Consider the following 15,357-nt stretch of genomic DNA (forward strand, 5'->3'; position numbering starts at 1 on the left):
ATCCATCTTTTGCTTAAACCACAGGAGAGTGAACTAGGAGATTGGGTACAATTTCTAGCATGACTGTTTATTTAACCATTTGATGCAGAGTCTTATTTATTTGTTAAACATCATTTATTCTGTGTGCAAGGACAAATTTGGAGGTGTTTGCAGAAGACTCTTAAGTGCCTTGGTTAGAGAAGTAGATGGGAGCTATTTCCTTAATAATAAATTAAAGTACAGTCATATATTCATTACCATAGTGTAATACTATGCTTGAAGCAGATAAACAGTTCAACATTAATAACATTGGCTTTTCATGCTCCTCAGATTTTAAGTGATTTTTATTATTTTTTCAGACATAAGGCATTTTATTCCATCGTCAGTTCATACCCTTTCCTAAGAAAGGCAGAAAAAAAGCTGAAGAACATAAGGGGCCGCATGTGTTAAAAAAGAAACAGTGAGACCTGACCCTTTTTTTAGATGAAATCCCTGGTTATCCTAATGCCCACTGGACACTTGGGATAATAGCCAAGCTGCTCATTGAATCAACATTCCCACCATCACTGGTGGGATCTTTTCTATTGACATCACTGAATCTTGGAGCAAAATATTCAATCTTGCTAGATAAGGTTTTGTGCAATATCACCAAACAGCCTTGTAGGTTCCTAAATATCATTCAGGTTATTTAAGCTCCAAAGGCAAATTCTAGTCCAAATCATGCAATACAGCTCTTTCAGCCTAAATGAGTTGCCCAGATGGAGCCAAAGACAGAGTTTTGGCCCAGCCAAGGCAGTTTCTGAGTAAACCGTTTTGTTCCCTCCACTTCCTTGCACTCAAGTGAATGTCAGACCTATTTCTCTGAATAATGACAAATCCTTCAAAATACTTCAAAGGTTTATTTCAGGCTCAGCTTTTCCATGACCCAGTAACTGGATGCTTGGAATGAGGGGAAAAAGAAAATTAAATTACCATTTGTGCAGCATCAGTTTCTTCAAGGAATATGCTCCAGAAGACATCCTGGGGCAGTGTTCTGGAGAGAGCAGAAGATCATCTTCAGTGGCAGGAGCCTGCAGCTGATCAGCCTTAACACAAATTTAATGTGTTAAGAACCTAATAATAACAGAGGAAAGATGTGCTTGAACTTCTCTGAAGAGGGATGTTGATGTGTGTTGTCCTCTGACTGCAGCCACCACACTCTCAGTCTCAGCCTAGACTGTGTCCATTTAACCATCGTTTCAGTCCCCAGCACGAATGCCCTGTGAGAAAACCTGTCAAATCTAATCTCTCTTGACTGAAACCTATTCATGCAGCTGGCTGATCAGGAATGGGAGGGGAGCTGAGGAACCACAGGGGATCCCTTAATTGCCCATGCAGCTCCAGCTGCAAAGGATGAGCATCTACACCTGAAATGACAAACATGAGGGAAATCCAGACAGTTCAAACCTAGGGAAACAGGTATGGAGCTGTGAGTGGGTGACAGATGGAGGTGAGATGTGGAGGGCCTGACAGATGAAAGGAGCAGTGATAGATGGTGTTGTAGCAACAGTCAATGCAAAGGCAAAAAAGGAAACAAAAGAAACAGGATATGGCTGTTTAAGGAGGTTGATATGTTACATTCCTGCAAGCATTTATGAATTCCTGCTTATGTGCTAGAACACAAATGTTGGCAAGTACTTTGATGATTTTTTTTTTGCCTATTTTTTTTGTCTGTGTTCAGGGTTTGGAATTTGTGCTGTTATATTTGTGTAATCTGGGCACAGAAGTGCAAATTTTGGGAATATTAAGAGAGAACTAAGACAAGACATAGTAATTCAGAAGACCAATCTTGAATTGTTATAGTAATCTCTAAAATTCTATTTGCATGTTATTTGCCTGCTTTTGGTCTCACTTGGTGCCCAGGAGATTCTCTCCCAGAAATGGCAGGAGTTGGACACCAAAGCATCTTAATTCTGGCCTGCAAGCCCAAGTAGTGACATGAAAGCTTAGTCTATTTGTTTCTTTATAGTAACCAAAAAAATAAGGAGTAATCTAAAGCCTATAACATCAGGAAGGAATTTCTTCATTTTGTATTACTGAGTTTTTTCATTTCTTGCTTGTGGATGATGAATGCTTAATCTTCTGTCCAGTGTGAGCACCTCATAGCATTTCACCTCAAAGTCCAAGCACAATCATTTTCAAAAGATTCTTGGAAATCCTTCTCTGATGAACCGATGAACTTAAGAAATTGGGAGAGTTCAAACTGTTAAACATACCTCTCTCCTCCAGGATAAACAACCCCAATTAAGCACTGCATTTTCCATGTCCTTCTAGGGGATGTTCCCTTCAGTCCCTAAGAAGTGACATAACTGTGCATGAGTGAGTAGAACCTATGGTGTGAGGAGATGCTTTGGGTCTCTATAGACACTTCTGCAAAAGTCCTGGACATGATGAAGAACAGCCTGAATGGAGGGAGGAAGCATCTTCTCCAGGAGCTGAGCCGTGTGCCTCACATCCTGTTCTCACACCCTAAGCTATTCTACCAGCATTGCTTTGCCCTTACCATGCAGTTTACACTTTGCAGAGTACAGCCTCTTACACTAGATGGGGACTGATCACTCTGGATTCTCCCCAGGTAGCATATGGAACACCCCCAGCACAGCGGGAATGCTTTACATGGGGCGAGACAGCAGCTGATGGAAGAACATACTGGAGTAAGATATCACACAACTTATCCCCTATTTCTTAGTGTACTGTTTGTCCCTCTGTCCCTATCAGTTTAAGGTTGAAATGAATAGGAAAACTTCTGTGAAAACCAACTACAGGAACCTTTGTGATCACTGAATCTTAACACCAGCATCTGTGGAACTCAGCCTTTCAAAAAGAGTTAGTTTGCTGTAATTATCTCTGAACGATAAAAGGCAAACTTTCCTTGACCTGCATAAATTGGGAACATTCAGCTTAATTCTCTCCAGTTGCCTGCATTCTGGAGCCACACAATACCCTAAAAAGGAAGCATCACTGTAAACAGTCAAGAGTGTGGGTGATAAATGCTGAAATCCCCAAGAGGTCTGGGGAGCTCTTCTGCTGGATAGGTACTATTGCTTGGATTCTACTGTGTGAAATAAAAATGTGCCAAATTTGTTTGTAGGATATACCAACAGCTGACATCTGTCATGATTTCACAAGAGAAAAATCTCAGTGTTTAGCTGCTCAGTGAAGTGACTCACATTAGACCAGAGGTTTTGACTTTGTTCTTCCAGGCACCGTTTCTGATGGGAAATCAATCAGTTTAATCCCATAATGGAAACAATTAGCCTTGCAGAAAAAGCAGATCACTTGTAATCTCATCTTCTGCTTACAATATTATGCCAATATTTCTTTTTATTTTCTCAACTGCTGCTCATTGGTCACAGTGGCATGGCTGTGAAAAGGTTACCGCTCGCACAGGGCGAGAACTGGGGTTAATCCTGCCCACGTCAGCAGCAGCTGAACCTGCTGGGAGGAGGTCATGCCCCTTCCAAGCAAACAGACCAGCTTCTTCCATCTGGCCCATATATTCCAGGCTTGCAGCTACACAGGTGAGGTGAAAAAGACCTGAGGATCTGCTTCAGTGTGGCAGCAGTGAGTGTGGCAGGGCAGCAGGACAGTCCCCACCTGCCTGCTTTGTGCAGCCCGGCTTGTCATGGCATTAGTCTCAGTCTGGGGATTAAGGTGAGTAAGGTCAGACGTGACCTAACAGGCACTTGTTCATCTGTTTCCTCTGACTTCTGAGATGGAAAGTGAGACTGAGAATAGGGTGACCATGAAACCAATTCATTTTTCAGCAAAATTGGTAAGAAGGGAATATATGTATTTTTTAAAAAGTGTTTTGTTTGTAACATTTTGAATGTGTTGTAACCTTTCTGTGAGCCCTGATGTGAGCTTTGTCCTTGTCGACAGCCTTCTGTGAAGCTGCTGTTATCAAGGACAAGCTGCTATTGAGCTCCGATGTGAGCTGGCCACACTGTGTCATTGCTTCCTGGTGTTCCTCTTGGGGAAATCCATCCACAGGCTCTTGTCCTGTGTTTAGTCTGCAGTGTTTGGGAGGTAGGGACTTATCCTTGCTGCTTAGTGGTTGCAAAACGCCAGTGTATGAAGTTCTGGTAGATGACTGGTAGCCTGATGAGCAAGACTTAGAATAACATGTAAATATTTTCTCATTAATATTTGCCAGAATAGAAGAATAAAATTCATTTTGTGTCAGGCCCTGCTGTGTTTTACCCTCTGAACACATCTTACAAAGGCAAAGGATTTACCTTTGTCCCTTTTGTGAATCTGCTCCTGCTGCACAGTGTGGCAAACCAAAGATGAATCTGACCATGGACAATGAAGCTTCTTAGTTTTCATAGACTCACAGAATGTTTTGGGTTGGAAGAGACCTTAAAGATCACCTAGATCCAACACCCTGCCATGGGTAGGGACACCTTCCACTAGACCAGGTTGCTTCAAGCCACATCCAACCTGGTCTTGAACACTTCCAGGGATGCGGCAGCCACAGCTTCTCTGGGCAACTTGTGCCAGGGCCTCATGACCCTCACAAGGAAGAATTTCTTCCTAATATCTAATCTAAACCTATTCTCTCTGTGTTTTTCTCTGTAAAAAAGCTCCAAAGCCTTGGGAGACAGCTGGCTTCTCCACCTGAAGGTGATTACAGAGAAGAAATTCTACTGGAGGAATGATATTTCTTTCATTATCCTAATGGTTTCTATCACAGCTGGATTTTTCTCTGTGGGATGCTTAGATCCATGAGACAAACTTAGAAATTATTTAGACAAACGAATTAAACAGAATTCAGAATGACAGTTCCCAACACTTGGGTGTCTGCCAAGGAACTTTCAAAAGCCAAAATAATAACACAGATCTGAGAGATCCTGCAAAGCATATAAATTAAGTAACCCTTTGGAAACCTGCAGCTAAAGCTGCCATAGGATTGAGATTTGCCTGTACTTAATCCAAATAATGAGTTTCAAATTTAACTGTTCACAGGATGTTGAGGTTTTGGATTTTTTTTTTTTTTAAACTATTAAGTAAAAGACTAAACTGGAACCCTTGAGAATCTGTTGTATGTGAATACTCTTGGGATATGAAGGCACCAGAAGGGACTCATTCAGGCAATAGAAATGGAAATTAAGATGAAAAAAGTCAAGGATTACTGATTTAATGTAAGAAAGGAAAAGAGGTTGTATTCTGAGAAACACTGACTATTGGGAGGGCAAATTGTACAAATGCCATGCAATATTGCTTGGAGTTTTTTACTCCCAGAAGGATTTTGAATTCATGCGATCAGCATCACTTTCAGGGACCTTTTCTAATCACAAATATGAAGAAGAGTAACCAGCATTAAAACATACAAATGACCATTCACAACAAATGATTTTCAAACATAAACCATGAGCCTCTGACACACAATTTTAACAGGAGTGTGGCTGTTGGTCAGGCCAACCCACAGGCTAACAGCTATTTTGGTGCTTAAAGCTACTTTTAAATCATAGAACCACAAAATGGTTTGGGTTGGAAGGGATCTTAAAACTCGTTCCAATCCCCTGCCATTGGCAGGGATACCTTCCACTAGACCAGGTTGCTCTAAGCCCTGTCCCACCTGGCCTTGAACACTTCCAGGGATGGATAACTCATGACTAACTTCAGCCACTGAAATGGCTCTAAGCAGAAACAGCCAGAGCCCTGATGACAATTTGTACAAGCAAGAAAATCTCCTGACCTGGAGAAGAACCATCAAGCCATAATGATGCTTTAAATCACTCTCATATGGACAGATGTTCAAACAAAAGCATTGAAGCGTCATTATCAGGACTCTCAGATAAACACAGACCTCTGCTAGATATTGGGAGGGTGGCAGATGGAAAACGTGGATGTTCATTTAAAATGGGACACAAAGATCCTTAGTTTACCCAGTCGGTCTGTGATAACAAAGGAAGGAAACTGAGAGTGTCACTAGTGGCAAAGTAGAACCTGAATGGAATATTCAAAAAAAGAAACAAAGAGGTGATAAGGCTTTGGGGTGGAAAAACACTGGAAACAAACACCAAGGGAAATATCAGGGAGGGGAAAGATAAAGTGAATGGAGTGATGAGATTGAATTCATGAACATGTTTGACCTCTCTTTGAATAATGTGTGGTCTTAGAGCTTGCTATAGCACTCGGCTGAAGAATGAGCATGTTGGCAATACTTTACTTCAGCTGGATGTTGAGGCTTGCTCCCACAGCAAGGTTCAGCTGCTGTTAACTTCTCAGCCAGAAGTAGAATTCCAATTAGTTTTTGGAAATGATTTAAAGTAGAATTGAAAAATTCTCGCTGAGCAACCTGTTCTAGAGGAATGTGTCCCTGCCAATGGGCGTTGGAATAAGTTGATCTTTAAGGTCCTATCCAACCTAAGCCATTCTGTGACTCTGATTCTATCAAAGACAAAACCAGAAATTTATGAGCTCACTTTAGGTGGTTGAAGTGAGAGCTGACTGGGTCCTTTGTAGACTGCAGTTATGTTTGCTTTGCTCAAAGCAAGCATATATGAAAAGGTGTGTGAGCAGCTGAGAGAACATGGGCCACCTGTGAACTAAGGACCTCTTTAGCTAATGTTCTCATACCCTGCATCCTAGGGAAAAACATCTATGACAGAGGGGTACAAAATTAGTTCCTGATACAGTTCTGAATCCTGAGGGCTGCTCTGCATGTGAACACTTTCCAGCAGGAGCAACTTAAATGCAGATAGTTTTATTCAGGGTAAAACTGCCTCCACTTCACACAGCATAGTGTATTCTGGAATATAGTCTCATTTGGAATAAGCACACCCACAAATTTATACCAATTTAGCTAATTTTGTTTTACTTGGGTTAAGTTTTAGATGAGCCGTCAGTTCTATGAGGGGTGATCTGGGCTGAGCATTCAAAAAGCCTTGAAGAGAAAGTCCCTCAGAGCCAGCAGTTTCCTGTCTGCTTTTGAAATGAATACTCTAGTAGAGGGGATTTCTGTGTTTTGATCATCTATTGCCTCTGCAAACGAATTACTTCGAACCCCTGAGGCTTTGCTGCACAACGGAGCTGCCCCTCACAGCAGGGTGCAGTTCAGAACCCAACCAGAGAATGGAGCTCCAGTGAATGGCAGTGGGAAATGTTTGACTACAGAACTGCAGGTTTGTTTTTTTCTCTTCTTTTCTTCCATATTGTTTATTGTTGCTACTTTCCAGTAAACTTAGTGCCTTTCACAGAAAGAATTTTTTCTTTTCCCTTCCAAGAAGAAGGAGATGCCGATGCTGACACACTACATTTGTGCACATCTTTAACTCTGTCCTTCAGGGAATCCTCTTCATCATTTTGAACAGTGAAAGCAGGAGAGGTGGGACATCAGCCAGTCCTCCAGCTCTCTGCGAGAGAAATTTTGCTGTTTGGCTGTGTGGATTTTCTAACACAAGCAAGCAAACCTCAGACCAGCCTACTCCCAGGCTTCTGCAAGCTGGGTGATACCATGCAGGAATGAGGAGGTATGGTTCATCACCCAGACCTAAGTCAGGCTTTGTAGCCTCTCTTGGTGGAGGCAGGCACTTACAAGGAACAAAGAGTAAGGGAAAGCTCAGCTGGTATGGGCTGCAGCTGGACCTCTCCTCTGCAGGCACCTTTCTAGCAAAGCAAACTAAGTTTATTGTGTTTCAGGTTCGTGACATAGCATGTAGACTGTACTCATGCTGCTAAATCCCAAAGCTGCAGGACAGCTCAGGAGCCTATTTAAAAGTCACATCTCCTATCCTTGTCCCAGACCAAAGCCCAGTAAATGGGCACAGCAATGAGCCAGTCACACAAACCTTCCTGGGTCACGAACAAAGAGACTTTGCAGCAAATGGCACATAAATCACACTTGCAGAAACCAGGCAGCGAGAAGGTGCTCAATAAAACTGGACTTTTAAAACAATGAATACTTTGTTAGGTCCTTTTTTTCAAGTGGGATATTCCAGTCCTTTTTTTTCAAGAGGGCCCTTTTCAGAAAGAAAAGGAAATTTTACAGACATTTTGAGATTTTTTCTCAGCTTCTGGGGGACATGCTGAGCAGCTCTACTGACCACTCACCCCACCTCCAACCCACTGCTCTGTGCCTGCAAACCATCCCATTAAACACCACTGGCAGCATGGACATCTCCATGGTGCTCCAACAGGTGCTGTACCACCAGGAAACTGAGATCCTCTGCAGTGCCGGGTGCTGCTCCAGAGACCCCTGCAAGGACACAGTGATGTTGGGGTGCAATGGCCATGAAGATGCTCTAATGGCTGGAGCACCTCTGCTGTGGGGCAGACTGAGAGACCTGGGAGTGTTCAGCCTGGAGAAGAGAAGGCTCTGGGGGCAAATTAGAACCTCTTCCAGTGCCTAAAGGGGCTCCAAGAGAGCTGGAGAGGGACTTGGAGCATGAGCCTGGAGAGGCAGAACAAGGGAGAATGGCTTCAAACTGACAGAGGGCAGAGGTAGACTGGATATTGGGAAGAAATTCCTCCCTGTCAGAATTTCTGTGAGGCCGTGGCACAGGTTGCCCAGAGAAGCTGTGGATGCCCCATCCCTGGAAGCGTTCAAGGACAGGTTTGATAGGGCTTGGATCAAGCTGGTCTAGTGGAAGGTGTCCCTGCCTGTGGCAGGGGGTTGGAATGAGATGATGTTTCAGGACCGTCCCAAATGAAATCATTCTGTGATTCTGTGATTATTTTCTTCAAAGTTTATCTTTTGCCCAAGTGATGACCATGAAGGCTTCACAAAGTGCTTTAAACCAAATCTGGTTATTTTCTTGAACTTTTTTCTCCTTCAAGAGACTTACTGTAATGAATAAAACAGTCACAATCAAACGTTTACTGACCTACTGCATTATTTTCCTTCCACTGCAGAGGATGAAACTGCAGTGAGAGGGGCTTTGAGCACACCAAACGTATGCTTTACTACTAGTAAAGTACTGAGACTTTACCACAGCGAGCAATCGCTCCGAACCCCACTTACAAAACGCTTCAGGAGGAAATCCGTGCTAAAGCTCCCCCAGCGACGGCCGGGAAGGGTCTATCCCTCCTCCCCGGCACGCCCTGCGGGCGGGGCGTGCCGGGGAGGCGGGATCGGTCCGCCCTGGCATTTAGGAGTTGCGGCTGGTGATCGCGAGTGGGAGTTGGAGCCGTTCGTGGGTAGGGAGTGCTCCACTGCTGCTATGTCCCACTCGGTGGTCCTGCGTGGCCCTTCGCCGTGGGGTTTTCGTTTGGTGGGCGGTAAAGATTTCAGCGCCCCGCTGACCATCTCCAGGGTGAGCTCGGAGGGAGAGCGGAGAGGGGAACGGAACGGAGTGGAGAGGGGGCCGGCCGCAAGTGATGGGCGGCGGGGCGGGTGGTACCCGGAGTCGGGTGGACTGTACCCGGGGCCAGCGGGTAGCAGCGCTTGGACTCTTTTGAACTCCAGATCATTCTGTATACACCCAATACACTCGAATAAGTGCTTCCCTCTGAGCTTTGCACTGTTTCGGCTGCTTTTCCCAGTGTTACAGCGTTCTCCATGCTTTGTTTTTTTGGCTGTTAATTCATAAGGATCTGCTTTCAAAGCTTTTAGTGTTCATAGAGTTTGGATTCTTGCCCTGGACTGAGTTCATAGGCTGTTGGGGTTTTTAAAGAAGGCATGAGTTAAGTCAGCGAGAAGTTTCTCCATGCAGGCTGCAGCGTTCTGGGGTCTCTGTGGGCTGGTAATAATTACTGTGTAAGTGTACTCACACTTGTGTTCGACCTCACAAGTATGTATTCTGGAAAATTCTTTGCTAAGACGCCGCAGATAGCTTAAAATAGGCGTTATGTGTAGATATATGTGAAAACAAACCATTCCCTGTGCAGGAAGGAGCGCAGCGAGGTGGTGTGGTGGGCTATGTGATGGATGAGGTACTGTGTGTGAGCTGGACACGTTCCCGTGGGCACTAGTGTTTCTATCATCGTCGGGCTGCTCCGGGAAAGGGCTGGATGCCCCAAGCTGCTTTGCCTTCCCGGCATGTCAGGCTGTGTACGATTGCTGAGCTCCCCTGGGCAGCTGCTGGTTAAGTTCTGGAACAAACCCTGAGTGCATTTGAAAGGAGCTATAACTTAAAAATACTGTTGTAACTTACACAAGCTGTTTGCCATCTTTTCATTTGTGTGCCAAAGCTGTGACGGAAAAGAGAAAACACGTACCCTGAGTTTCAAAGAAATACTTATGGAAGAGAGCATGTTTTAAAGAGATTTAGTTTGTGTTCATATATGTCTATTGCATGGCTTTGTCTCTGTTTTTACTTTGGGCTGTCCCTTTCCAAGTGCTCCAGTGAGGGCTGTTTTGGAGGAGTAACTGGGGGGCTGTGCTGTGAGAGGGGGCACTTGGCTTTTGGGGCTCAGCCTGAACCGTCTGGGCATGGGGAGTTCTATTTCTCCCCTGGTAACATGGGATGTATCACAAATCACTTCCCAGCAACTGTAGAAATGTTCCTGTTGTGAAAATGAACATCTGAACTCAGTGGAGGGAGCCTGTTTTCCTGTTACTTTGGAAAAAAAACTGGTTTAATATTAAACAAGAAAAACCTAAATCTGCTTCTGCCTAGACAGGTGGCTTGCCACATTTCTTGCTTGATTCAGCAAACCTGGGAGATGTGAGGAGGAAGATTCTCATTAGGCCAGTCTTGCTGTGGATCACAAGGAGTTGTAATACAAGAAGCAGATGTAGGGTGTTATTCCATTTGGCAGCCTTTTAAATTGGATCCTTTTTAAAATCTGCTCCCACTGAAGGGTGGGGTGATGTGCCATACTCTAACGGCTGCTCCTGAATGATGGTAAACAACTTGCTAGGATGTAAATGTAGGTTGCTCTGCTTGGGCTCTAGTCTCTAAACACAAGAGAAGACATGGCTTGCTTTACAAATAGTACCTGAAAATGTTATAGCTGGGGAAGAATTACCTTTTGCTACAGCTCCTGGCCATGGGAATGCAGGAAGGGGCTGCTGGAGGGCTCCCTGGGGAGCCTGGGCATTGCTTAGTGGTGGGTCTGTGCAACCCTGCTACTGTGCAGAGGACTGATCATGGCTGTTGTATTCCCTCTTATTCTGTAATTGTCCAGGAAATCTGTTCTTTCTGGCTTGAAACATGGGCAAGGGGGCTTCCTGTCTCCAGGAATGAGAAGCCTACATCCCCCTTGCCTCGGCTGGCTCACGGCAGGAGGGAGATTCTTGCTAATTGTGGAGGCTTTCAGCTGACTTCTGCTTCCTTCAAAGTGCCTTTTTTCTTTACTTTCAATTTTATTTGTTTTATACTAAAATGCCATTAAATTACAAACATCTTTGGAACAGCAGAAATTCTGCCAGCAAATCATTTGTGGTTTGGGTTTTGAGACATCCAAAGCCACCCACATTCAGCTCTGGGTGCTGGAGGCTGGAAATAATGGAGCAGCTGGAAATAGCAAAAGAAGCTGCCAGGCTGAGCTGAGGAAGAGGCACAGTGATGCGGGGCAGAGAGGTGTCCAGCATGAGACGGGGCAAAGCTGAAGGTGGTCCACAAAAGTGTCTTGTGACAGTTTTGTCAAGAGATAAATGACAGTATATGGATTTGGTAGCATGAAACATGATGATGACCCCGTCCTGCTTTGGTATGGGACTTGCCTCGCTCACAAGGGTTTACTTTGGCCTTTAGCCCCTGTGAGATGGCTGTGTCTGTGCAGGTGCTGATGGTGTTCAGTCTATTCCTTGCAGCTGTCTCAAATAGGCTCATGACGTTATGCAGTGGCCTTTTTTTCTTGAAAACAGGTCACTTCCCTCTGTGATTTGATCAGCTTTAAGTGACATGGGGTAAGGATCTGATTGCTCTGCTGAGCAGCTGATGCTGAGCTCTGCCCTGGAGAGGCCAGGGCTCCAGGTGGAGTGTTGAATTCCTCAGTAGTAACGATAAATGCAAATCCAGAAGGGCATGCTTAGGGCATCTCTCTCATGCAGTCAGATGAAAAGTTAGGTATGCTATAGCTACCCTTTTATCCCCCATTTCTTCTTTTATATTCAGGAGGACCCAGATGAGCAGGGCTGGAGTTTGCTGGGCCAGTTTGGGGGCATGCAGCCCTGGAGGGTGATACTGGTGTGTTGTCAGCACAGTGTAGGGGATGGATTTGTAGCCCCAGCCTGTGCTCTTGGGGGGAAATGCAGTTTGTTTTATACCCACTGTTACAGTGAGCTAACACTAGGTGTAGGACATCACATCATTAATGGTTATTCCTCCTAAGGATATTTATAGGGGTAGGGAATGATCTAAAAGATCTCCTTCAAGTTGGCCTTAATGACTTGACAGAAAGTGGTTTTAAGACTTAATTAAATTTCTGGTAGCAAACAGCTGCTTTTTCCTTGGTCGAGCAGGGTAATACTGAGTGCTGTGTTTGCCCTCTGTGGGAAAGGAGGTTCTGTGGCTCTTACTCCAGTGACAACATTCCTTTTGACCAGCAGCCATGGCTCAGGAACAGGAATGAAATAACTCACTCGGCTGTTCTCACTGTTGTGCTTGTAACCACATTAATGAGTGCTGTGGTTCTGTGCAGGATCACAGTTGATCTAGCCCTTGCCCGGGATTAAAAGATAATCAGTCATTAGCGTAACTAGAGGAGCTGAATGCATTTAATCACTTGAACTTGCTTGTTCAGCTTCCAGAGCAGCCGATGTCATCATCTGCCCAGCTCTGCCAGTGTTAATCCATGCACTTGCTGCTTTTGAAATCATAGCTAAATTACTTGGTTAAACAGACAATTGACAAATAGACCAATTCCAGGATTTTTTGAATGAGATTTTAATACAATTTTTCTTTTGTCTACTGGCTTCAATATTGGTTTACCCACTGGTCTCTAGTCGAGCAGCAAAAATGTAATTTTCAGCATTGGCTTGGAACTGTAACACAAGAAGGGTGAGAAATAATTGGTCTGCAATCCATTACCCAGGTATTGTTTGAGTTAAGGTTGACTTTTAAACTTAAGCAGCTTTCGCATTTGAGCAGAGATGTGTCCTGTTAAAGGTTAGGATACTCGAGAAAGAATTCTGCTGAGGAAGGAATTCCAGTAAAAGTGATTTTGTTGACTCTGTCAGGGCAGATCCAAGTCTATGGTGTGATCCTGTGTGAATGCAGAGAGAACCCACTCAGTGGTATAATATCTGGGGAGGCCTGTGAGATTTGTTCTTGTGTGGGTGGGGATGGCTGAGCAGAAGGGACTCCCCAGAGCTCGGGCTGGGAGTAACAGGTTTGGTTACCCCAGGAATTCCATGTGTGTTGGTGGAGAAGGTAAGAATCAGAGACAGCAGCAAAAGGAACAGGGCTTTTCACTTTGATTTCCATAAGGTTTCTATTGGTTTCACATAATTCTTTTGTATTTGATAGTTTGTTAGATGGAAGTGATGCACTCTCTGGTCAGAGCTCCCAAATGGACTGAAGAAGTCACTCTGGATTGCTGAATTCCAGAACTATGCCCCCACCTGATTTCTGCTGACTTTGGTGGGTTTACTGCCTGTGTAGCGCTGAGTGACAAAAGCTGTCCTTCAGTTGGTTGCATAGTAATGTTTGTTCTCGTATTTCAAGTGAGATGATTTTTTCAAGTGGAAGGAAATACTTCTGCTAGTCAGTTTTTGTTGTTCTCATCATTCCTGTAAACTCGGGGGCAGGAGGTCTGGGTGGTTACGTGTGAAGCTGTGCTGGTATAGAACAGTTAATCTGAGCTACAGATAAGAACTAACAGAAATATGTCACAAATGTATTTGATGCTGAAGTGTTTCTATCACTGAGGCTTTGCTTAATAACTGAAAGAGAAGAATAAATGCTTGTGCTGGTTCAGGAGACAGTAATGGTGGAACATGCTGGAATGAAAACCTAATACTAATTACCGTAATTAAGCATACTGATAATCCCAAGTGGGAAAGCAGGTGGAAAGAATGATTCATGTAGATCTATTTAGGCAAGGTCTGACCTTGGGACAAGTTAACAAAATAACACCCAGCACACCCTCGAAAACACGCCAGGCCTCTGCCAGGCTGGACAAAGCAGTATGGGTTCAGTGTCCCTGGGTATTTGGGATTAGGGATTTGTGGGTTTGGGGTTTTTCTTCCTCCCCCCTTCTTTTTGTTTAAATGGTGGTGATGTCAGTTTTCCTTGAAGATTGAAAGATTGCCTGTTGAGACAGGTATTCAAAATTATTTTGTAGAAGTGTGCACTTACATTCCACTTGATAAAATGGGTTAAAGAAAATAGTTAAGATAACAGGCTTACTAGAACAGCCCTGTTGGTGTAAGAAGCATACAGGGGGAAATATGTGCAGTTATTCTTTTTTCCCTAAATTTTTTTTGCTATATAACACAACAGATATTTATAATCCTGGTCCTCCTGAAATTGGATAAATCCTTTAATTTTAATACAAATACGCCATTATGAATTGTGTGGAATTAATGCAGACCAATGCAATTTAATTTCATTTTTGGTAGCTTGGGGACAAAATACATGTCACAAGTTCACAAGAGTCACGGGAAATCCTAGAAGGAGCAATATAATATTTCTAACTGAATTTGTTGTCTGATTTCTGAGCTCACAAAATGCCTTGATGGTTTTCAGATACCCAAACACTTAGTAAAAACATTTTTATTTTTTAAGTCGTCTGTGACCACAGGTGCTAAAGTGTGAAAGAAAACAGTAGCTCTCTCAAGATCTAGCAGTGTTGATAAAAAAAGGTTAAAACAAACAAGTTCACAGAAAAATACTCTGCTTGATTTGTTGTCAGTGCCAGATGTGTGCCAGAGCAAACCCCCTATCTTACCGAGCTTGATCATGTAGTGGGTTTGTACACAGCCCCTAACACCCCACTTACCCCAAGCCCTGGTAGATAAGGTTGTGTTTGGTTTCTACTTCAGAATTTACACAAAAACTTCAAGCACAGTTTTCACTGTGTTACTTGAGCAACTGCAAAGATGTCAAGTCACAGTGTGGCATCTGAGGAGCTTTTACAGCCAAGAGAGACTCAAAACAAATCCCACTTTCTCCCCACAGAGAACACAGCTCTATTTGAAAAAAATAGAAAGTGGTGTTCAAGAGGATTTCAGCCAATGAGTTTTCCAAACACCATAAGGATGCCTCACAGCCTGTTCCACACTCAATCCTTCTTGTCAACCAGAGCAACTTGCATTCACACCCATTAAGCTTTAAGTAGTTTTACATGTTGTGTGGATTAATAGCAGACTATGTGGCAGTGACATTTTACAGCCCAAGCTTCAGAAAGAAAAATATACCAGATTAAAGAACATTATTTAAAGTTGTTATTCTTAATTATCAGATATGGGCAGTGCACAGCTAAAAGAGAAGCTGTCTTGAACAG

At 43.7% G+C, this 15,357-nt stretch overlaps 1 protein-coding gene across 1 annotated transcript in view; it reads left to right on the forward strand.

Moving 5' to 3' along the window:
- The first annotated feature begins 9,103 nt into the window (after positions 1–9,103).
- Positions 9,104–15,357, forward strand: part of PDLIM4 (PDZ and LIM domain 4) — a 45,005-nt gene continuing 38,751 nt past the window's right edge. Inside the window, exon 1 of the mRNA XM_042014679.1 lies at positions 9,104–9,278. Within this exon, the coding sequence (XP_041870613.1) occupies positions 9,186–9,278 (93 nt within the window). The 5' untranslated portion in view covers positions 9,104–9,185. The remainder of the gene's footprint in view (positions 9,279–15,357) is intronic.

The sequence above is a fragment of the Corvus kubaryi genome, unplaced genomic scaffold, assembly GCF_017639235.1.
Source record: "Corvus kubaryi isolate FWS band 111438036 unplaced genomic scaffold, C.kubaryi_AGA036_p1.0 split2-37374, whole genome shotgun sequence".
Classification (NCBI taxonomy): Eukaryota; Metazoa; Chordata; class Aves; order Passeriformes; family Corvidae; genus Corvus; species Corvus kubaryi.